This window comes from Suricata suricatta, chromosome 2, assembly GCF_006229205.1.
Source record: "Suricata suricatta isolate VVHF042 chromosome 2, meerkat_22Aug2017_6uvM2_HiC, whole genome shotgun sequence".
Taxonomy (NCBI): domain Eukaryota; kingdom Metazoa; phylum Chordata; class Mammalia; order Carnivora; family Herpestidae; genus Suricata; species Suricata suricatta.
The window spans coordinates 63,914,295-63,938,284 of NC_043701.1; the positions used below are offsets into that span (position 1 = coordinate 63,914,295).

At 38.4% G+C, this 23,990-nt stretch overlaps 1 protein-coding gene across 1 annotated transcript in view; it reads left to right on the forward strand.

Annotated features, from left to right (window-relative positions):
- The window catches only part of ORC5 (origin recognition complex subunit 5), a 94,123-nt gene extending 78,190 nt beyond the window's left edge, over window positions 1–15,933 (forward strand). The window contains exons 13-14 of the mRNA XM_029927729.1: window positions 5,492–5,604; window positions 15,131–15,933. Coding sequence (XP_029783589.1) covers window positions 5,492–5,604; window positions 15,131–15,176 — 159 coding nt within the window. The 3' untranslated portion in view covers window positions 15,177–15,933. The remainder of the gene's footprint in view (window positions 1–5,491; window positions 5,605–15,130) is intronic.
- Window positions 15,934–23,990: the final 8,057 nt, after the last annotated feature.

Below are 23,990 nucleotides of genomic sequence, written 5' to 3' on the forward strand. Positions count from 1 at the left end.
TATCTCTCCTAAACAGTAGATGCTTGGATTTAGTTTTTTCAGTTAGTCAATCTTTGTTTTTTATTTGCAGCAATTAGCTTACTTATAATTACTAATGTAATTTTGTTTATATCTATGATTTTATTCTATTTCACCTACCTATTTTTTTTCTTATTTTCTTTTGGATTATTTTTATAATTGGGTTTTCCTTTCTACTAATTTAGAAGTACATACTCTTGTTTCTGTTCTCTTAGTTGTTATTCTAAAAATTATAATGTTCATATTTATTGAAGTCAAAATTTAATAAGTACTTTTACTTTTCTCAGATACCATGGAACCTTAGAACATTTTAACTTCATTTTCCATATTCCCAATTTACATATTACTGGTATTGTGCACTTTACTCTTATTTTTATTAATTAATTACTTTTCATGTTTAGTTTTATATTTTGAGAGAGAGAAAGAGCATGAGCAGGGAAGGAGCAAGAGAGAGAATCCCATGGGGGTTCTGCACTGTCAGTGCAAAACCCAACTCAGGGCCTGATCCCATGAACTGCAAGATCATGACCTGAGCCAAAATCAAGAGTTAGATGTTCAACTGACTGAGCCACCCAGAGGCCCTGATCTTACTTTTCTACCCATAATACATTATCATTATTTCTGCAGGAAAATTCATTTATATTTACCATCATATTTTCTACTCTCTTTATTCTTCATTCCCTCTTGCATTTCAGACCTTTTAATGGAATCACTTCCCTTCACCTGGAGGTGTATTTTAGGAATTTCCTTCAGTAGGGATCTTTTGGTAGTAAACATTTGGCTGTTCTGTTTGGAACTGTTTTTAATTCATCCTCAATATTAAAATTGTTTTTTAATTATTTATTATGTATTGAAGGTATCTTTTCACTGTTTTATGGCTTTCATCATTCTTAAGAAATCTGTAGGTCCAACTGCCAGTTTTTGGAAGATAATGTGTTTTCTTCCCTAGCTATTTTTTTAAGTTTATTTTATTTATTTTGAGAGAGAAAAAGAAAGCAGGAGAGAGTCATATGTATAGAGAGAGAATCCCAAGCACGCAGGGCCCAATCTCACAAACCCCGAGATCACGACCTGAGCCGCCCGTAATCAAGAGTCGGATGCTCAGCCAACTGAGCTACCCTGGCGCCCCGTCTTTTCCAGCTACTTTTAAGAACTCCTCTTATCTTTTGTGTGCTACACCTTCACTGTGATGTGTCTAGGTGTGCGTTTCTTTTGATTCCTTCTTCTTTGGAGTTATTTAACTCTAATTCTGTACTTTAGTGTTTTTTCATTTCCTCAAAAGAATTTTCATCCATTATCTCTTTAGATACTGCTTGTGTCCCATTTTTCCACCTGTTTTCCTTCTAGAGCTTTGATTAGGAGTATGACCTTTGTCTTCTCTATTTTTTAACCTCTTTCATATTTTCCCTCTTTGTATCTCTTTAGTCTGCATTTTGGGTAAATTCTTCATAACTGTTATCACATTCCTTAATTTTCTCTACATCTGTCCATATGATTTTTAATTGGTTATGTTTAAAAAAATTTTTTTATGTTTATTATTGAAACAGAGAAACAGAGCATGAGTGGGGGAGGGGCAGAGAGAAGGGAGACATAGAATCTGAAGCAGACTCCAGGCTCCGAGCTGTCAGCACAGAGCCTAATGCAGGGCTTGAACCCACAAACTGTGAGATCATGACCTGAGCCGAAGTCGGACACTTAACCAACTGAGCCACCCAGGCTCCCCTAATTGGCTATGTTTTTTAATCTGGATAGTTTTAAATTTTATTTTATGTTTTCTAAACAAATCAAGCATGGTATATTTTTCAGTAAGCTATAGGAAATTAGTGTTTTAAAATAATATAGAGAGTTTTAATTAAATGGGTGGTTATAAAATAAGCTCATTAAATTTTGAAGTTGAAATATAATGCGAATAGGTAGTAACAATGCTAATAATACTTCATATTACTGAATACTGTGGCCTCATTTGACTGGCACATCACTTACACGTTTTTAACAACCAACTTAATTTTAATCATTTTGTTTCAGTGAACTTAACTCCTAAGCTAGGTAAATGGAAACTCTTATCTTTTGTAAAAATGTTGAATGGCATGAATTTTTTTTTTACCTCTCATTAACTTTATTTATATACATATAAAATGTTACTAAGGAAATCATAAGTAAAGTGTGATCACAGCTAAGGGAGCTAACATCTAATGAGTTGTATTAGACTATTACCTCATCTAGTGGAGATCTAAGGAAAAGTAAAACTGATACAAGGCAGAGAGCACTTATATGCTTTTCAAAAGTTTTGGAGTTGTAGTTAGGAAAGCTAAATCCTAGCCAGCTGAGTTTCTGGCACCATCCAGTTATTATCACTTTGGGCAAGTCATTGAGCATCTCGATTTCCACACTGGTTAAATTAATTACCAGAACCTAGCAGTTTTCTAATGCAGGGGTTGGCAGACTTTTTCAATAAAGAGCCACATTGTAAATATTTTAGGTTTTGCAGGCAAGGAGGCAAAATGGAGGATGTATCGTGTAGGTACTTATGTAAGAGAGAACACTTTTATCTCATCCCATTTTGTTTGCCAAGCATGAGGTCAATACATTTTGTGGGCATGTTTTGTGGTCAATTGTCATCAGCTGGAAACATTTTGAGGAAAAAGGGGGAAGGGGCCTGGCAGGCTGGACAGGTAGGATGACTACTGTGATCAGTCCCACTCTTTGTCACAGTGACATTTATGTCCCTGTACACTCTTCTTTCCTTCTGGAGAACCCAGCTGTCTCAACAAATGTCAAAGGATTGCTAGTATAGACACCATAGCCTGTGATTTCCAGCAACCCCCCAAAAAAACCCAAATTTAGAAACACTAGAAAAACATCATGAGTTGGAAATTAAGGAAGAATTCTGGGGCTCTGGGTGGCCCAGTTGGTTAAGTATATAACCCTTGGTTTTGACTCAGGTCCTGATTTCATAAATGCTGGCAGTGCCAAGCCTGCTTGGGATTCTCTCTCCCTTTCACTCTCTCTCTCAATAAAATAAAATAAGCATTAAAAAAAAATTCTAAAATAGCTTTCGAGCTAAAGAAGAAATCAAAACAGAAATTAGAATTGGAGTATATAACTACTTCAAGATAGTATAGCTAACAATAGGATGGAAGAGTGTTATAATTTAGTTCAGTAAAAGACAAAAAAGACATACAGAAGAATAACAAATAGAAAGGTTGACATAGGGCACCTGGGTGGTTCTGTCGGTTAAGCATCCACCTTCGGCTCAGTTCATGATCTCATGGTTCATGAGTTCAAGCCCTTCATTTGGCTTGCTGCTCTAAGCACAGAGCCTGCGTTGGATCATCTGTCCCCTTCTCTCTCTGCTGCTCTCACTCATGTTTGCTCCCTCAAAAATAAATAAAACATTTAAAAAGTTTAAAAACTTTGAAAAGAAAAAAGAAAGGTTGACATAAGTATAGAAATAAAAATCTTAGAATATCATTACAATAAAGGCAAATGGAGCATACAATCTAAATGGTAAAGATTATCAGACTGGATAATTGCACTACATGTTGTTTACATGAGAACTGTCTAAAACTAAGATTAAAAATTTGCAGGGTGCCTGGGTGGCTCAGTCGGTTAAGCATGTAATTTTTGACTTCAGTTGAGGGTCATGATCTCACAGTTCGTGAGTTCAACTCCTGCATCACGCTCCACACTGTCAGAAGGATTCTTTTCTCTGCCTTTCTCTCTGTACCTCCTCTACTCACGTTCTCTCTGTCTCTCAAAATAAATAAATAAACTTTAAAGAAAAAGAAAATAAAAAATTCGATAGGATGATGGCCTAAAAGGAAAACAGATTTCACCTAAAAGAATTTTGATATAGGTATATTAATATTAGAAAAAATACACTGTAAGTCAAAGGCATTACTGAAGAAAGTAACCATTAGATAAGAATGAAAAGGTTTAATTTTTAAGTGTATGCATTTAGTAACAGGTTCAAAACCATAAGGCAAAAATTAACTACAAAAAGGACAAACTCCTCGTAATGGGAGAATTTTAATTCCTTTCATCAACTTTGATGAAATAGATAAAAAATAGAATATAGATTTCAGCCATGTAAATAAACTTGATCTAATAGACTTGTAAAACAGCATATAACAACTACAGAATGCAGAACTCTTTCAACATACAGAACATCTATAAAAAACATTTCAAGACATAACCTAATTTGGGATGTTGAATTAGAAGTTAGAGTCTTAACTCTTTGAGTACAGAGCTTCACATTTTGATATATTAACACAAAATGTTTTTCTCATTAGCAAAAATGCTTCATATTTGCTAAATATAGAATTTTCTGTATATAAAATACTGTGGTATCTACCATCTGTTTATTTTTTAACTTGTTATTAAAGCAACGACAGCTGACTGAACACTGCATAACATTTTTTTCTTAAAAATTATAATGGGCAGAGACTTCAGTTATAGTGTAGTAGGATGAACAGGAGCTCTGGATATGAATTCATGCTAAGCGCCCACCAACTCTAGGATCAATGAAGTGAATGTAACAGTGTTCTGACGTTATGAGGAATAAATGAGATACCATGTATAGAATCCTTGATACCAAGCAAATCGTTACTTATTATTGTTTTTAATCACTCATAGAATGTTTACTGAGCATCTGCAAAGTCTTAATCTCAAATTAAGTATTTTTAATTCCTAAGACTTGTCATTAGGTATTACAGGTTTTACAAACTCTTATCCCTTCTCTTGCCACAAAGCAGGTCTCCAAATCTTTTCTTGTTGCCACTGCTGACCTCTTTCACCTATTGTCTAAGAGATGAGAATAAGAAATTGGGAGAAGAGAATGGACTGCTCAAAGAGTTTCAGCTCTTGGATCAGCTTTTTTTCTTGGATTTTGATCATATTTGATACTTTTGTTGGCCTTATGAATGTTACCTTAGATTTTGATTTGACCTGTCAGAACACACTTTGGTTTCCACCAGTACTAATCCTTCTGGTGTTTTTCTGACTACCCAACTGGTGATGAGTTTTAAAGCAAGACTAAGCCTAGGCCTGAAGGATGTATTTACCTCTCATTTAACATGCTCCTCACCTCTAAAAAAGGCCCTCATCCAGATTGTAACTGCTCAGTTCTCAAGGGTACAGATTTGATGTTCTGAGACATTAAGATAGAAACGCCATGAAATTCTGAGTAGAGAAGGAATGTGCCTTATTTATATATTTTAAAGGTTAGCACCTGTGTGAGTTATTCATGAAACCAAGCTTCTCTAGTGGAATCCTTAAAGCTTATTGTTAGTTTAACCAGGACTTTAAGTATATGTACAAACATCTGTATACAAATTCAAAGTTACATTCTTTGCAGATTCTTCGTATGAATTCAGTTATATATCTTTACCAAAGGAACTATAAAATGTTTTAGAAATGAGGGCATCAAGTAATCCCACTGAAACATCTCATAAAAATGTTTTCTTATTTTTAGATTACCTCTCTAGTGACCCTTCAGCTGTTGACCCTGGTTGGCCATGACGATCAGCTTGATGGACCAAAGTACAAATGCACAGTATCTCTAGATTTCATCAGAGCTATTGCCAGGTAAGCACAGAATAATCATTAATGTAAGATGTCTTGAATTATGTAAATGATATACTAAATATAAAAATTAATGTTCTTCCTAATGTAATGTCATTAGTCATTTAAGCAAGAGAAGATCATTTAAGTGCCAAGAATGAATAAGTTTTACTGTATAGTGAACCCTCTCATCAAATTTACAAATGACACAAAATTGGGAGAATTAGCCAATATGTTAGATGGCAAAAAGGAAGATTCTGAAAGACCTTACAAGACTGGAATAATGGTCCCATGGCAGGAAGGTAGGATTTAAGGGACAGTTGGCTCCAAAAATACCCTCAAAGATACTAAAAAACAAGGTAGGAGAGACTTGGCTTAAGTCCTAAGAATTTTAGCTGGCATCTCATTCAAAGGAGGTAACGGGTCCACTGTGCATTGCCATAGGCAGAACAAATCTGCTGTGCTTTCCTGTGCTTGCGTTTTAAGAGGGGCTTTGACAAATGGGACATGCCGGTGTTGAGGGGAGAGGGGAGGAGGAGAGCGGTGGAGTGAGGAACCATGTCACACCCCTCAGGGACACAGAGTCTGAGAGAAAAGCCTTAGGAAGGATTTAGTAACTGTCCTGAGTATCTCAGGGCCTTTCACATGCAAAGTGCGTGAAACTAATCATGAGTACTTGTAGAATTTGAGAAGCTCTAGGGAAGAAGGTATGTCAAAATGAGAGTTTCTTCTCAGTGGCTTCTAACACTGTTGACCACTCTCTTTCTTAAAACTCTTTTTTCTTAGAACATATGATTCCAGTTTTCTGGTTTCCTCTTTATTCTTTGGTTGTGTTTTCTAAGGCTTTTTTGCCAGTTTATCCTTTCCACCTGACCTTTAAATCTAGCTGGTCCCTGAAGCTCAGCTCTTTTCTCTTTTCATATTATACTTCCTCCTTGGGCAATTTTAGCAATATCCATGAGCTAAACAACCATCTCTATATTAATAACTCCCCAGTTTTTAAAGGCCAGACCTTTTTTTCTGATATTCTTGACCTTTATTGGATGTTTCTCAGCTGTATCAATACATTTCCAAAACTGAACTCAGGAATTCAAACCTCTGCTTCTGCCTGCCAACCAAAAAGGAATGACCCAGCTTCCCTCCAGGATTCCCTGTTTCCATAGTTACCACAGCAGTGGGCCACGTGGTGCTGGCCTGAGACCTGGGAGTCATTCTTGACATTTCTCTCTCCTACACTCCCAGTATCCAAGCATTAGTCCTGTTGATTACGGAGTCCCTCCTCTATCTCCGATTCATTCACGTTTACGATTCGTTACCTCTCTAGACCAAGCCACCATCATCCCTTCTCTAGTAGCCTCCGAATTGGTCTTCTGTCTCCTCTTATTCCCTTATAATTTGTTGTCCACACTATAGCCAGAATGATCTTATAGAAATTTAATGTCATCCTTCTACTTAAAAGTCTTCAATATATCTTTCTGAATTAGTGTTTTTGTTTTCTTTGGGTAAATACTGCAGAGTGCAATTACTGAATCATATAGTATTTTTTTTGAGGAGCCTCTGTACTGTTTCCTGTAGTGGCCACACCAAGTTTACCTTCCCACCAACAGTTCATGAGGATGGAAGGTTTTCTCTAAACCCTTGCCAACACTTGTTATTTCTTATAATTTTGATACTAGCCATTCTGACCATTGTGGGGTGATAGATACCTCATTGTGGTTTTGATACGCGTTGTTCTGATGATAAGTTGAGCGTCTTTTTATGTGTCTGTTGACCATCTATATGTCTTCTTTGGAAAAGTGTTCTTTTCACTCATAGATCTAACAGGAGAAACCTAACAGGGGATCATGGGAAGGGGAAAGGGGGAGAAAAGAGTTGGGGAGATTGAGTGAGGCAAATCATGAGAGACTTTTGAATGCTGAGCACAGACTGAGGGGGAAGTGGTGGGGGGGTGACGGTCATGGAGAGGGGCACTTGTGGGGAAGAGCACCGGGTGTTACATGGAATCAACTTGGTAATAAACTATTTTAAAAAATAAAATTTAAATTAAAAATAAAGAATAAAAAAGTGTTCAAATCCTCTGCTCATTTAAAAATCCCTTTTAATCTTTTTAAAAAATCCATCTTTTAATCCTCTGCCTACTTTTTAATTGGCTTGGATGTGTTTTTGGTGTTGAATGATGTAACTTCTTTATATATTTGGGATATTAACTCCTTATGAAAAAAATCCTCTAATTAGAAAAGTTATGTGTACCACTATGCTTATTGCAGCATTATTTTCAATAGCCAAGATACAAAGGCAACCCAAGTGTCCATCAATAGATGAATGGATAAAGATGTGGTGTGTGTGTGTGTGTGTGTATATATATATATATATATATATATATATATATATATATACACTCAATGGGATGTTAGTCATAAAAAAAGATGAGATCTTGCCATTTGCAACAACATGATGGATCTAGAGGGTATAATGCTAAGTGAAAATTAAGTCAGGCAGAAAAAGACAAATACCATATAATTTCACTTAAATGTAGAATCTAAAAAATAGTTTAAAAAATTTTTTTAATGTTTATTTTTGAGAGAGATAGAGTGCAAGTGGGGGAAGGCCAGAGAGAGAGAGGGAGACACAGAGCTAAAGCAGGCTCCAGGCTCCTAGCTCTCAGCACAGAGCCCAATGTGGGGCTTGAACCCACCACGAGATCATGATCTGAGCCGAAGCCAGATGCTTAACCAACTGAGCCACCCAGGTGCCCCTAAAAAGCAAACAAACTCATAAATACAGAGAACAAATTGGTGGTGGCCAGAGAAGAAGTGGGTGGGGAGATAGGTGAAATAGATAAAGGAGATTGAGGAGTATGAACTTCTAGTTACAAAATAAATAGTTGTAACAGCCCAGGAAATAAAGTCGATAAGATGGCAGTAATGTCGTTTGGTGACGGATCGTGACCTCACTTATGTGTGCACTGAGTCATGTATAGAATTGTTGAATCAATATGTTGTACTCCTGAAACTAGTATAACATTGTACATCAATTATACTTTAAAAAATGTCTTCAATAATTTCCCATGACTCTTGGGGTAAAAGAAAAAAAGAGGAATCTTTAAAGTACCTATAAGAGCCCAGTGATCTGGCCCCTGCCACGTCACAGTGTTGCCCAGGCCACATCTGGTACAAACACTGCTCCCCTCGGTATTTGCACTTTAACCCAGCTGGGTTTTTTCATTTCTTCATATTCACCATTCTGCTTCCCATCTTTGGAAATGCAGCACTTTCCAACTCCTTCTCTCTTTTATCTAGCTAACCGCTGCTTAACCTTTAATGTCAACTTAAATGAAAAGTGTTCCTAAACCACCATCATCCCCCCAGCTCCAATCACACTTAGGTAAACTGCTCTCATTCTTTTCTTCTGATACTTATCATAGTTTTAATTAATTAGTTAATTCAATAATAGATTCTATACTGTATGTCAGTTACTGCCTTACCTCAAACTTAAACACAATGCTTTAAACTTAGTATGTGTGAAATATATAAATAGTGCGTATTTTCCTATAGTGATTAGCAGTAAAACTTCAGATGAAAAGGAACTATTGTGAGCTGGTCTTTTGGGGCAGCAACAAGAAGGGAGCTGAAGAGACAGTTTCATTCCAAACTCAGGAATGGTGGAGATAAGAGATCTCAAGGATAGCTACTAAAGAAGAGGTAGGTGCGTCTGTTGCTGACACCTGTGGTAGAGAATGATTAGATCAGAGGACATGTCCTAAATGTCCAAAACAAGAGAGTGGATCACTGATTTATTGTACATTCTTATTTTTGAAAAGCACTGTGCAGTTATTAAAAATCATACTTTTGAAGGGCAAAAACATAAGGTGCTCTTGATACAGGCTTAAGTGGATAAAGCAGTTATATACACAAGGAAAGTAGGAAAACCTAAGGGAAGGGAGTAATGGTCAAAACTGGCAATTGCTGCCAAGAATTCAAGCATCTGTTTTAATGATAAAACAGTCATTTGTATCTTTATTGGAAACACAGGAATACAGTGGTTTAGAAGTCAGAGTTTATAGTATTTAAAAGAAAATTGATGCAATAAATAGAAGAGGTTCAATTCATTTGTTCACTTAGCCATTTATTGTGTTGCCCGTTATAATCACTGTGCTAGGCTTTGCGGATATAGCAACAAGTATAACAAATCTATAACCTATCTTCATGAGCCTATATTCTAGATCTGTTTTTTTGTTTTGTTTTTTTAGAGAGAGGATTGTTATCTACTAATGGGGTTGTGAAGTTGTGAGAGGGGTATTATTATTTGAAGATTTGAATGTATTTTTTTAAATTTTGTAACGTTTAGTTTTGAGAGAGAGAGACAGAGACAGAGTGTGAGCGGGGGAGGGGCAGAAAGAGAGGGAGGCAGAGAATCCGAAGCAGGCTCCAGGCTCTGAGCTGTCAGCACAGAGCCTGATTTGGGGCTCGAACCTACGAGATCATGACCTGAGGCAAAGTCAGACACTTAACTGACTGAGCCACCCAGTGGCCCCAGATTTGAATACATTTAAATGCTCATGCGAAAGGGGTGATAGAGGAGAAACAATGATACAAAGGACAGAGCGATTAATTTAAAGCCTCAAGTCCTTGAAATGGTATATCAACATGGGATTTAGAAATGAGTTTAAAGAAATAGCCCTGGATGAAAGAGGGGACTCTTTTTTGCATTATAGCATGAGGAAAAAGTGGATTCAGGTGGAGCCGAGTTTGGAAATTTGGTGGCCAGAAGTTGAGGGCATTTGTATGTCTTCTATTTTGCCTGTAAAGAAGGAGGCAAATTTGAGATTAAGGACAGAAGTTATAGCAGTCTGCTAGGAACATGGGTATTTGAAATAGCTGCCATGGGGAATAAAAGAAAGTGCTGCCAGGAAAAGCAACTTGCTGGGAGTATTGAGGGCCCATTTATGGTTCCTGACCTTGAATTTACAGTGGCACCAATCTGTGAAAGTTGTGATCTTCTCCAGTAGCATCCCGTATGCAAAGGGACATTGTTGAAATTACAAGGATTGGGGTTTTGCCAGGTGAATTTGATGGATGCTAGCAAGTGAGTGCTTGAAGTAACCTACCACGGAGTCTGAGCTAGGAAGTGAAGCCAGTAGAGCACCAGTAGTTCAGTGCCTAGCACGTAATATGAAGTATTTGTAGATCAAGACAAAGTAAAGGGGGTGGTGAACTGTTTCAAGGTGTTCCAGATAGCTTAAAGGAAGAGCTTGGGGATCAGAGGATAGAATGCCTGAATTTATGTTTTTAGAGGTGGAATATTTCTGAGTGTGATCATAAGAGAAGAAAAGAATGTCGTTGGGGTACCTGGGTGGCTCAGTCAGTTGACTCAAGTCATGATCTCATAGTCCATGAGTTCAAACCCTGCGTCAGGCTCTGTGCTGACAGCTTGGAGCCTGGAGCCTGCTTCAAATTCTGTGTCTCCCTCTCTCTCTCTGCCCCTCCCTGGCTTGCACTCTGTCTGTTTCTCTCTCTCAAAAATAAACATTAAAAAGTTTTTTTAAAAAAAGAAAATGCCATTGAAGGCAAGGAAGACTGGTGTGCAGTGAAGTCACTAAGGCTGGGACAGCTCCTGGGATGGAGAGGAGGACTGAACTGGGCGCTGCGTTTTTCAGTGACTGAGCGTGGCTGAGCGATACAGGGTGGTGAGTGGAATGAGGGCTCTGAGGCTCAGAGGAGCAGAGCTTTTTGCCCCGGGACACCACCCCCACCCAGCAGGACGGCCTGGGGTCTAACCTCATTGGAAAGAGCTGAAGAAGAGGCAAGGTCCTTCATGGGAGCCGGATTTAGATCCAGAAGAGAAAAAACATACACGGGAGAGGTAGAAGACATAGAGAACTTTATTGACCAAGGAACAGTGAGAAGGTTTGAACGGAGAAGCCATAGGAGGCTTTAAAGGAAGTACAAAATATGGAGGTAGAATATGGGAGAAGACAGCCAATGAGAAGGTTATCAATTACTGTCGTCAGGGTGTTCTTACTGTGAATGGTAGTTTTAAGTTTCTTTCTTACACAATTATGGGAAGACAATACAAGATAACAGGATTGAAACTTAGTCTGACTGCAAGTTGTCAGAAGTACCAAGGTAAAAATTCAAACTGCCCACGAAATTAAATAGCATCCCATGAGAAAAAAAGTGTTGCAGGGTAGTAAAAGAATCAACAAAGTGAAATAAAATGATAGAGGCAAAATTAAATCTTTAGAAATATGCCATGTAACTAACTTGTATAAGAGTATTCTGAATTCTGATTTTCGAATTAATACTCCTCGGGAAAAAAAAACACCCCAGAAAAACTAAGAAACAGGCTCTTAACTGTAGAAAACAAATGGATGCTGGAGGGGAGGAAGGGGGAGGGACAGGAGAAATAGCCATGGGGATTAAGGAGGGCACACTTGTGTTGAGCACTGAGTGTTGTGTGTGAGTGTTGGATCACTATATTATACAGTGGAAGCTAATATTATACTCTGGGTTAACTAACTGGAATTTAAATAAAAACTTGGAGAAAAAGGAATTAATTACTTCTAGGCAAGTTGTCACTGATATTATTTGTGTTTGTCCTATTTTTTTCTATATGCTTACTTTAGAAAATGGTTCATTCCTGGGGCACCCAGGTGGTTCAGTTGGTTGACTGTCCAACATCAGCTCATAGCTGATCTCACAGTTGGTGAGTTAGAGCCCTGCATCGGGCTCACTGCTGTCAGCCTGTCACCCTCTCTCTCTACCCCTCCCCTACTTACTCACTCTCTCTCTCTCTCTCAAAAAACAATAAAAACATTTTAAAAAATTTAAAAAAGAAGGAAAATAATTCATTTCGGTTCTAATAGAGCGAGTAGCTCTTGTACTGTACAAAAACTGTCCAAAATCTTAAAATCATATTTATATAAATTTAATATGCATCTGAAGCCATGAAAAGCCAGAGAAAATAGATACAAAGAACATAACTCTCTGTCAGTTAAAGCATTCTTTACAGTGAATTGTGTCTCCAAGTCCTGTAATCTTTGGAATGTGTGGCATAATTTTTGATGCCCTTATAGTTATTCTTTCAAATTCTGCCATGTCCTAGAATAATATATGTGGGGATTAGCAAGCAAGTCACCTGTTTATGTTGGGGGATGGAGAGAGAATGGAGAAAGACATTTACACATCTTGGGCAGTAAATGTTTCTTTTTCTTTCTAAGACTAAGCATTTCTTTAAATGTTTGTTTATTTTGAGAGTGTGAGCAAGGGAGGGGCAGAGAGAGAGGAGACAGAGAATTCCAAGCAGGTTCCACACTGTCACTCCAGAGTTCCATGTGGGAAACAATCTCATGAACTATGAGATCATGACCTGCATTGAAATCAAGAGTCAAATTGAAATCAAGTGGCTTAATTGACTGAGCCACTAGGCTCAATAAATGTTTCTTAAAGGAATGATGATCTTATGTATTCAATTCCTGAGTAATTTACTATCTTGAAAAAGTTCAAAAATCTTAAGGGTGTCATACAGTTTGCTTGAATACTTCCCAGTGACAAAGCAGAGAAATGGGATGTAGTGAAGCTTTTATAAATGGATACACTGAAATAGTGTAGTGTTTTTAAGTCAGTCCCTTTGTTCTAGCAAATAAGAAACTTTTCCATAAATTATGCTAAAGTTATACAACTAGATTGAGTAAAATACAGGGGTTCTGCCATTAACAAATGACAGTATTTCATTTGTTTGCGTTTTCTTCTGGTCCTAGTCCATTATACAGATGCTCGTCCTGAGCAGTCACTACTGAGTTGCAATTTTGTCCTCCTTTTCCTTCTTAATATTTGTAGGTATGTCTTCATATTGGTTGTTTTTTATGACTATCCCATATTCTATCACATAATACCTTCTAATCCTGTAGTTTTAAATTTTAAATGTTTTAGCTTCTTCTAAATTTCATTTCCCACTCAATGTCAAAAAACCCTAAAGCCCAGAACAATAAAACTTAACATTAAGTCCACTTTAACTTGTCACTTTAGGTTTATAATATTAAGAACCAAAGTTACTGTGGGGATATGTGCCTGGAGAAATGAACAAATTCCCCTTCCCCTTTTGCCTGTGGTTAGAAATAGCCTTTTATATCTGTCTCCTCCCAAGATCCTCTCAAAATGGTCTGATTTTCAACCAGGATGATTTATATTTTTTGACAGTTCTGTCCAACTGGAAGTTTGTACTTCTTATGATTTGAAGGAAAAAAAAGGATTATTGATAACTTATTGCCAGTAAATTTGGGAAGTCCTGGAATTGAACAGAAGAAAAACGTAAAAATAATATAAAGGATGATATAATATCCATATAATTTGGGACTTTATGCCTGAGATTTTTTTTTTTTTAATTTGAGTAACTATTTGTAGTTGCTTTATGACTGTGAATGATAACAGGATTGTCCTGGCAGTGTTTTTATACCACTTGGAAAGGTTTAGTATCTTCAGAGGCACCATTGTAAGGAAACAACTAAGGTATTCTTTGGCCCTACATTACATTAGGTGCCGCAATAACCATAGCATCTCATTTGAGATATTTTTAAATGTGTTTTCACAAGCAGCATCCGCAGTTTTCTATTCCAAATTTCAAACAATATTTGATATGTCAGTCATTTGCTTAGAAACTTTTTTAGAAAGTGTATTATAAAATGATAGACAAAAACATTAATTGATGATGGTTTAATCAGTAAGAGCATGTAATTACTGAATCTTGAAAAGGCTGTTCTCACATGGATGATTATTTTTGCAGAATTGAATACTTCAAGGCTTTAATTTTATACTTATTGCTAGATCATTATATCTAATTATTTTGACCATTTATTCAAATAATAAACCTCCAAGTCTGAATATTTATGGTGAAGAATGAGTTTGGAGAAAAGAAAATAATTATATGTCTCTGTCCCTCTGCTGTTTTGTTCTGCCTGCCATCAGAGTACAAAAATATACATTCACATCGTCTGTTTGTTGTATCGCATTCTTGGATCATACAGATTTAGTTACAATACGCACGCAGGTCACCCCGTGTTGAAAGACTGAAAGGAATGAAAACTACCAATGAGGACAGATGAGCATGCATTATGTAATGATAAAACAGGTGTTTTGGAAGATAAACAGTATTCGGAAGCAGAGAAGATTTTAAATACTTTTGCATCTCTAATTACTTGGTTCTGATTATTAGACAAAAAGCAAATAGCTTTCACATGAAATCTTATTTCTGTAGGATAATTGAAATAGAGAATGTTGGATGGTTCTAACTTTGTTTCCTTTTTTCTTTTATCCCGCAGAAAAGCAAACTTTATGCATGGGGTGGGAGGGGAAGGAAACTTTTTAAAGAAACCTTGTTCCTAGTGACATTTTATAAAATTAATGCCATTCCTATCGTGGTACTTTTTATAGCACTTTAGGATTGGTAAGCATTAGTTGTGAATGATTTTGCATGTGCCTCCCAGAATCGTACATACAATGCTGAGCCGTCTAGGGGGTGAGGATGCTAACATATTATCTATTTTTGTTTATAGGACGGTGAACTTTGACATAATAAAATACTTGTATGATTTCTTGTGAAAACAAGCTTCAAAGCCATATGGACACTGTGACAATGACTAAGCCAAGCTGTGTTCATCCAGCTACTTAGCTGGCCAGGGAGAGGAGTTCTTTGGCTCTATTGGATTTGTCCAGACAGGTGCTGGCCCAGCATGGAATCTGATGAAAATACTCTGATTGGTCTGGGTGGATGTGAGCAGAAGACTATTTACCAGGGACCCTGGAGTATTTGGAAGCAACGTGTTAATTATAAACAGCAGGGTTTGAGCACAATCTGTTCTACTCTTAATGATGTTATCTTAACACTGAAATTGCCTGAAACCCATTTACTTAGGACTACATTTTGCTCTGTGAACTATCCCCTGCGCTTTGAACGTGCCAGCAGCCCTTGTATATAAGCCCAGTCTTTTCACTTCCCCTCCACGGGAGCCTCTGCAGTTGCTTGCCAAAGCAGATTTTCCTAAGGCCACCGTTTTAAAAGACCATAGTTGCAAGATATAGTAAATAGAAGTTTTTTTTTTTTTAATCCAAGCTTGTGTATGCTTATTCTTCACCCTGATATTCTCAAAAGGCACAAGGTAGTTTGATCAGATATAGGCCAACTATCCACCCTCATGCCTGCTTGATAATCGCAGTCTGCTTGTGTGGGGTTCTTCTGATCACTCCTGCAATTAACCACCCAACCTAGCTTTTTAATCCGCATGATGGTTTTCTTTTCTTCTTTAAAATCACTGGCCCTGAAGAGTTCCACAATAAAACTTTTTCCAGTTATATCAGTTATGAGCCTTGGGTCTGGATTTCTTGTCTGTTCATATTTTGAAGAAGCTTTCTGTTAGTCAAATACTTGAAAATTGTTCTGAGATTTAAAGTGCTTGATTATAGAGCCTGGATTACATTTCTTGGGCATTTTATTCTTTCCTTCTTTTTTGAAGAAAAATTCTGCCAGATAGGAAACCTTTTCGTGTGGTTACTGTCTGCCATGTTCTGGATCAAAGAAAGCAAGCAGTTCTGTTCTTGCATTTGTTTGGAAGTAATGAGTGAGAGAAGGAATGGACTTCCTCTTGGCCTCCCAAAGGACGACATCCACGACAGAAGGTGGTAAAATTTTGTGTTCCGGAAGATGTTTGGAGAAACCAGGACCAAGGGAAAGCCGTGTGTGCATTGCAAAATCAGGCTTAGGTTTCCTGCACAAAGAAATCCATGTATCATTAAAGTAGAAATCAGCTTGGGTAGCTGATTCAAGGAGGAGCAGTGGGGAGTTTTCAGCCCCTCATGGTTTGCCGGAAAGTGGCAGGTCTGCTGTGCAGCCTTCTTAGATCGGTGGGGCCCAGTCTGCATTTTGAGAGAAGAACTCTGGAATGTCAGAGGGGAGAGAAGTTGTCAAATAGGGAACTGGTGAAGGATGGAAAGGAGGCAGAGTACCCTTAGAGGGATGTAAGTGACTCCCCATGCCTCCTCCTCACTGCAGGCCGCCTGTACCCTGCCCAGCACCTTGCCTGTCCTATACCTGCCCCACACAGTGCTACCAGCCCCACATGTGGCTTCCCTGCAGAAGACCTTGTAACCAGATTTTCCCTGCTCTTGACTGCACCATAAGACCTTTTCTGTTTATAATTCACTTTCTAATGGCTTGCTAAATGACTCACTAACTAATTTGATTTATTTAAATGAAGGCTAACAGACCTTAATATGGATTTTAGCATTTTAACAAGGGTCATCTGTAAATGATTCTATAATTGGAAGATATGAATCTCCAATTACAGGAAGGGGTCTAATGATGAGAATTAGGCTGGCTCGTGGGCCAGACATTTCCATTAAGAGAGGAGGTGCTTTGGGAATGTGAATCGGTGCAGCCACTGTGGAAAACAATGTGGAGTTTCCTCAACAAATTAAAAATAGAACCACCATATGATCCAGCAATTGTACTTCTGAGTATTTATCTGAAGAAAATGAAAAACTAATTTGAAAAGATCTATGCACCCCAGTGTTCACTGCAGCATTATTTAAAGTAGCCACGATATGGAACAACCTGAGTGTCCACTGATGGGTGAATGGATAAAGAAGATATGGTACATATATGTGACGGAATACTTTAGTCATAAGAAGGATGAAATCTTGTTATTTGCAGCTATGCAGATGGCCCTTGAGGGTATTATACTGGGTGAAAAGTTAGAGCAAGACAAATGCTCTTATGATTGTTTTGTACATGAAATAAAACTAAAATGAAACCGAACTCCTAGATACAGAGAGTAGACTGATGGCCAGACAGGAAGGGCATTGGCAGGAGTGGGGGTTTGTGAAATGGGTGAAGGGAGTCAAGAAGTACAAACTTCCGGTTGTTAAGTGAATAAGTCATGGAGATACAATGTACAGTATGGTAACTACAGTCAATAATCCCGTGTTGCATATTTGAGAGTTGCGGAGAGTAAATCATAAAATTTTTCATCACAAAAAAATATAATTTTTTCAACCCTAATTTTAATATACACCTCATAAACAACTTCATTTCTAACACCAAGCATGAGAAAGCATACAAAATATACAGTGTTGAAATTTATCAGGAAATCACTTTGTTAATGTAAATAAAATAATGTTCTGTTGTATTATTTGTAAAAAGAGAGAGGAGGCACTTAAATGATGCTCAGCGTTTATTCTGTCTAGATCTAAAAATGATTTAGATGGTAGAAGGAGAATGTTGTAGGTTTTTAGAGTTTTAAACATGGGTGACCATACATTTGAAAAATGTTCTCTTTACATGACTATCCCAGGTATACCTAGTTAGGTGGGGGTTTTAGACCCTCTTTTCTCTTACTTATTTTTTTTAATGTTTCTATTTATTTTTAAGAGGGAGACAGAGTGTGAGTGGGGGAGGAGCAAAGAGAGAGGGAGACACAGAATCTGAAGCAGGCTCCAGGCTCTGAGCGGTCAGCACAGAGCCCGATGCGGGGCCCGAACCCACAAACCATGAGATCATGCCCTGAGCCGAAGTCGGCCGCTTAGCTGACTGAGCCGCCCAGGTGCCCCTTACTTTCAAGTTAGTTTCAATCCGTGAACCAGTCTTCGTTGCAGAAGCAATTCCTTTTCAATAACTGTGGAAGGGATTCTGATCCCACAAGCCTATTCTTGTTAAGCCCTAAGGTCAGACGGGGGTCGAGCGGTAGAGCAGCAGTGAAGAGTTGGGGCTCTGGAGTCAGACTACCGTGAATCAAATACCAGCTGTATTTCTACAAGCTGCGTGACTTTAGGCAAGTTGTTGAATCTGTCTGTGCCTCTGTTTTCTCACCGGTACAGTGTAGAATAGAATTTACCTCCTGGAAAGTTTGGAGGGTTAAATGAGTTGATCTATCTGAGGCAGTAATTCTCAACTAGGGGCAGTTTTTCTCCACCATGGACTATTTAGCAATTTCTGGAAAGATTTTTGGTTGTCACAACCCTGAGATCTGTGGAGGGTAGAGGAATGGAGTGCTGCTAAACATGTTACATGCATGTCCCACAACAGAATTACCTGGTTCAAGATGTCAGTAGTGCTGAGGTTGAGGAGCTGTGATCTAAGGAAGGCACCTGGCATATAAGTGCCAGTAAGTGTGGGCTGTTGCTATTATGAAATGTTTGTGGCCTAGAAAGGAGATGAGTGAAGAAATGTGGAAACAGTCCGACCAAAAAGGAAGAGGCGCTCTTACTTAACCATAAATAAGGCAGATATCTCTTGTTGGAAATTTTGGAATTATTCAAATGGACACAGTACCTTGGATTTTTATTTTTTTTAATTGAAGGATTTATCAGCTGGGCTCTGGTTCACACTCAGATTTCATTACTTATTTTTCAGGATTTTGTTGGATAGTGGAAAGCATGAGCTGAGAGTGATAAAATCAGAAAGCAAGTGACCTACACTGTTTTCCCTCAAGGTGTGATAGTTGAACAATGAGTAGTGTACCCTTAATGGATTTAGTTAACCGACAACTGTTTGATGTAATTAAGGTGGTCTGGAGCTTGGAAAGTTCCAGTGTAAGAAGCCACCTCTTTGGTCTCTTCAAGGCGTGCACCCCTGCTTATACTGTGCAAAGAAAAGTAATGCATCAGGTCGAGGAATAGTGCATCCCTTATCCCATCAAGTACTAAGTCTCGAAAATAGTAGCTGCAATGCAGCAGCCGCCCCCAGGTGTGCAGTTGGGTCATAGTGTCCTCCAGTGTTAGCTGAACACTCACAAATTGTATATCATAATTGTTTGCATTCTATACCTTGAGCCGTGAGCAAAGACTTGGAAGTAATTAGCCCAGAGGTTGATATTATTCAACTTCCTCCCCTACATTTTGAAAGCTTCATCTGCTACAAAGCGGGACTGTCTATCATATGTAAATCGTTTCGATAATTTTGCATGTAATTTCAGTCTGCTGACACATTTTGCTTTCAAAAATGCTTAGTAGAGCTCAAAGAAATCTTTCCTATCAAGATACTAACATTTCACTCAAATTTGCTATTAAATGGCCTGAATACACAGTTAGTGTTCATTTTCCAGCAGTGACACATTCATGAAGCACAGTATGAGAAGTAGAAATTTGGTAGAGCAGAGAAAATTATAATCAATTCATTCATTTAACTGCATGTTGATGCACAGTAATGATGGGAATTTTAGAAGGCATTCAACTGTTTGAGTAAATAGTGGTAGCTTTGGCATGAGCAAAGAGTCTGGATTTTAGAGAAAGGGAAGATTTGCTTGGGTTTTGGATAAACCATAAATTATTTCATAGGTCTTTGAAGGGGGCTGAGAGTCTAATGACATTTCCCATATGATTCATCCAAAAAATACCAAGTACCAGCTGTGTGCCAGGCATTGCGTCGGGTGTACGAGATAAAGCTGAAGTCCAAGGAGTCCGATGTCTGGCCTGGACAACAGGTGCTCTCAGCATCAGTAGAGCCATCCCTATGAGAGAAGAAATCTTGGGGGAAGGACTAGCTCCTTGGGATGAGGAAGATCATGAGTTAAATTTTGAACATGTTGCCATTGGAGTGCTTAGTCAAGTGTGAAGTTGGTGGTTGCATCAGAGTTAGAGATCCGCGTTATAGCCAAGTATAAATGTAGAGGTTGTTAGAATAGGGCTATTCCGTGAGTTAGAGGTCTTAGTTCTTAAAGTTGTGCCCCTACATGGTGAGGAAGAAACCAGCTGGAAATTAGTTAAAAGAAAACATATAGGAGGTGGCCATAACTATTGCCCTTCAGTTTGCCACAGAGCTGCAGTTAATTTTATTTTTTTTCAAATAACAATTCTTCACTGTTCATCTACACCACATTCCTTCCAGTATATGAAGCAGCAGTGAGAGAGACATGGGCCAAGTCCCATTTAGTATCTGGTCCCAAAAGGAAAAATCAGACACACTTAGAGTCCTATCTGTGGAGGACGTTAGTTCAGAACACATGATTTCATCACTTTGGGCCGACTCTCATAATAATAGGGGCACTGCTGTGGCTCAGGAGTGCCCTGGAATTTCAGAGCCCTTTTAGGTTCACTTCCTCTGGGTCGGAGCGTGAAGCCATCCTAGTGCATGGGACTCATCCAGCTGGGAATGAAGAGAGCCTCGGAGAAATTGAGCTGTACCAATACCATACACATCCAGGAGGATGGAAACTGAAAGAGAAACCCTTGGCTACTTCCTACATCAGCCTTTTTTTAGTTGAACAACACTGTCAAACTGAAGCCTTGTCATTGAGTGGATGGAAAGACAGGAAAAGACTGGTGTCTCTAGAGATAAAACAGGCAGCTGCTACAAATGCCTCTGAATGTAAAAGCAATAATTAAGCTGAAGTGACCAGAGTGAGAAAGTAATAAGGAGATCTAAGTAATTGTGTTGCTTTTTTTATTGTGGTATTTTAACAAAAAGTTATATGGGAGAAATGAAATGTATCAATAAAAAAGAAATTTTCTGATACCGCTAGAATAGGAGGGCCATGATAGAAGCGCCCAGCTTAGGTACAAATAAAACTTTGGAACCATTGAATAAAGACAGTACTGTCCACAGCTCCATGCAGCCATGGGCTGGTTGCTTCAATTCCTTTCATGATCAGAGAGGTCTGGGTTAATAAACCAGAAAGAAATTAAGAAGGAGAGGATGTGAAAAGACCTCCATCCCGAAGAGAAAATGCTTTAGAGCATGTTTTTCATAATGCTACTCTATATTATTAAAGAACCAGTCTTTATTATAAAAGGGACACAAGTCTACTACAGAAATTGGAGGCAGTCATGAAGAAGTCAAAATCGCCAGTTAGCAGCGTTCAGGGATGGTCTCTCTTAGTAAACATGTGGCATTTTTACTTCTGGTTGCTATATTGTAATTTAAAGAAAACCCCTCATTGTGTCTTTTACCCTAGGAAAGAAAGGACAGGTCAGGTGGAGACCAGTGGTGCTCAGGATAGCCTGTGAAATGTGATTGGTGGGACTTAAGATTGGAGCTTCACCAAAAATGTTTAGAATGACAAAATTAAAAAATAGTTTATATATAAGTAGTTGAAATTGAAACTGCATCAACATCATGACAAGTAGTATGTCAAAGACATTGCATCAAAAACCAATTCTTAAAGGTGTGTGGCCAATACATCTCTTTTAATAGACCTCCTTATTTTAAAATGCTTATCATGATAATAAAATGGGAGAAAGAACAAAAGGAACATTAAAGAGAAGGAAGACAATAAAAGGAAATAGAAGGAGGGGAGGAAGAAGGCAGTGAAAAAGATACCAATTTATAGAAATAGAACCACAGAGTCGCCTGGGTGACTCAGTCGGTTGAGCGTCTGACTTCGGCTCAGGCCATGATCTCACAGTTCATGGGTTCGAGCCCCACGTCAGGCTCTGTGCTGACAGCTTGCTCAGAGCCTGAGACCTGTCTTTGGATTCTGTGTCTCCCTCTCTCTCCAACCCTCCCCTGCTCATACACACACTCTCTCTCAAAAATAAATGGAACATTAAAAAATTAAAAAAAAAATAGAACCACAAATGGCACAGAAAGGGGATGTTCCAGTTAATCTATGGCTGGATAACAAACCACTCCAAACTTCATGGCCTAAAAACATCAGTCACTTGGTTTGCTCATGGATCTGCAGTTTGGGCAGGGCTTGGCTCCACGCGGTGTCTCCTGGGACAACTTGAGCAGAGTCGCAGTCACATGAAGGCTGGCTCACTGATGTCTGGAGACGGATGCCCGCTGGTGGCTCTTACCCGGAGCACCCACACGTGGCCTTTGTGTACTCTCTCCACTTCCTGATGGCATCGCTTTTGCAGCATTGTGATTAAGGCCTGCTTGTATTTAAAGGGAAGGGAATTAGACCCACCTCTCTCGATAGAAAGAGTAGCAAAGAATATGCAAACATGCCTTAAATTCCTACACAGAACATAATAGGCCAAAAATATCATTATGGAATGCAGCTGGAATATATTTTATGTCATCTCAAAATGTGAATTGGTGTAGCAGAGACTGTTGGTGTTCTTGTTCCTACTAAGTATCTTCTCCACCCTTCTTGCAAAGCACAGGAGCCCTGGCTCGAAAGGAGGCCAATGTCCTTGGAGCACAGGGAGCAAAAGCAACTGTGGTGGGAGGTGGGATCAGAGAGGTGATGACCATGTCATGCGTGGCCTTGTGGGGCACTGAAGGACCTGGTTCTCATTCTGTGTGAGATGGGAGAGTTTTGTGCAGAGTCCCATGATTTGGCTTAGATTTTGAAAAGGATCACTGGATGCTATATTGTTAATAGGCCATAGCGGAGAGGAGGATGGAAGCAGAAAGAAGTTAGAAGGCTATCAAAATGATCCAAGTGAGAAAGAATGGTGGCTCACATAAGAGTATTAGCAGTGGAGGTGGTGAGAAGTTGTCAGATTCAGGATATAAAAAGAACTTGCTAATTAATTGGGTATCAATTATGAAAGAGTCAAGGATGACTCCAGGGTTTTTGACCTGAACTTCTGGAAGAGTGGAGGGGAGAAAAGATCAAGGGGTTCAGGTGTGGATATGGTCAATTGGAAATTTTTGTTAGGTATCTTTAAGAGGAGATGTCATGGAGGCAGGTAGGTAAGTGTGGAGTTCAGGCTGGAGATAGAAACCATAGGGGTTGTCAGTATCCAAATGAAAGCGTATAAGGGAAATGTGCAGCCATAAAGGAAATATGGTTGCCTCTTCTGGGTTAGAAAACTTCCTGTTCACTGGCCTGAGCTCCTGTGCAGGAGCATTCGGACCCCTCAAGAAGGTAACTCCACTCCTCGGGAGTTGCTAGTTAACATTAACAATCTTTTCTATGCGAAAATAGGATTCATGATACAATTAAAATTTATTTTATTTAAATAGTGAAATCTTAATCTAAAATTTCAAATGATCATTGCAATATTAAAAAGAAAAATGACAGGCAAGTCATGATTGGGTCATAGATTTAATTATAACAATGTATGCCATGCCCAGCCTGGACAAAATGGCCTCTAAAATACTGAGTTCACAGATTAAATATGCTAATTAAATTCCAAGAACCCATTGTTGAAGAGCTGTTTTTATTACTATACATTTGCTTTCTCTCCATTTCAGAAATAAGATTGTGTGCAGAATTTCTCCATTATATATAAATTTCCTTTGAAATGTATCTAAGTTCTGAATACTTGGTTATTAGTACCTATTTTTTTTTTCTGGAAATGTCCATCCATCTTTTGTTATATATTTTTTAATTGTAATCTTGATAAATCTACTGAATACTGCTCAGAAGGGGATATGCTTGGGGTTGTAGCTCAAGCTTTGGATTAGTTTGCCTTGGTTTCCTTTTACTTGCATTTGTAACCAATGACGCTCATTAGCAAGACAGAAAT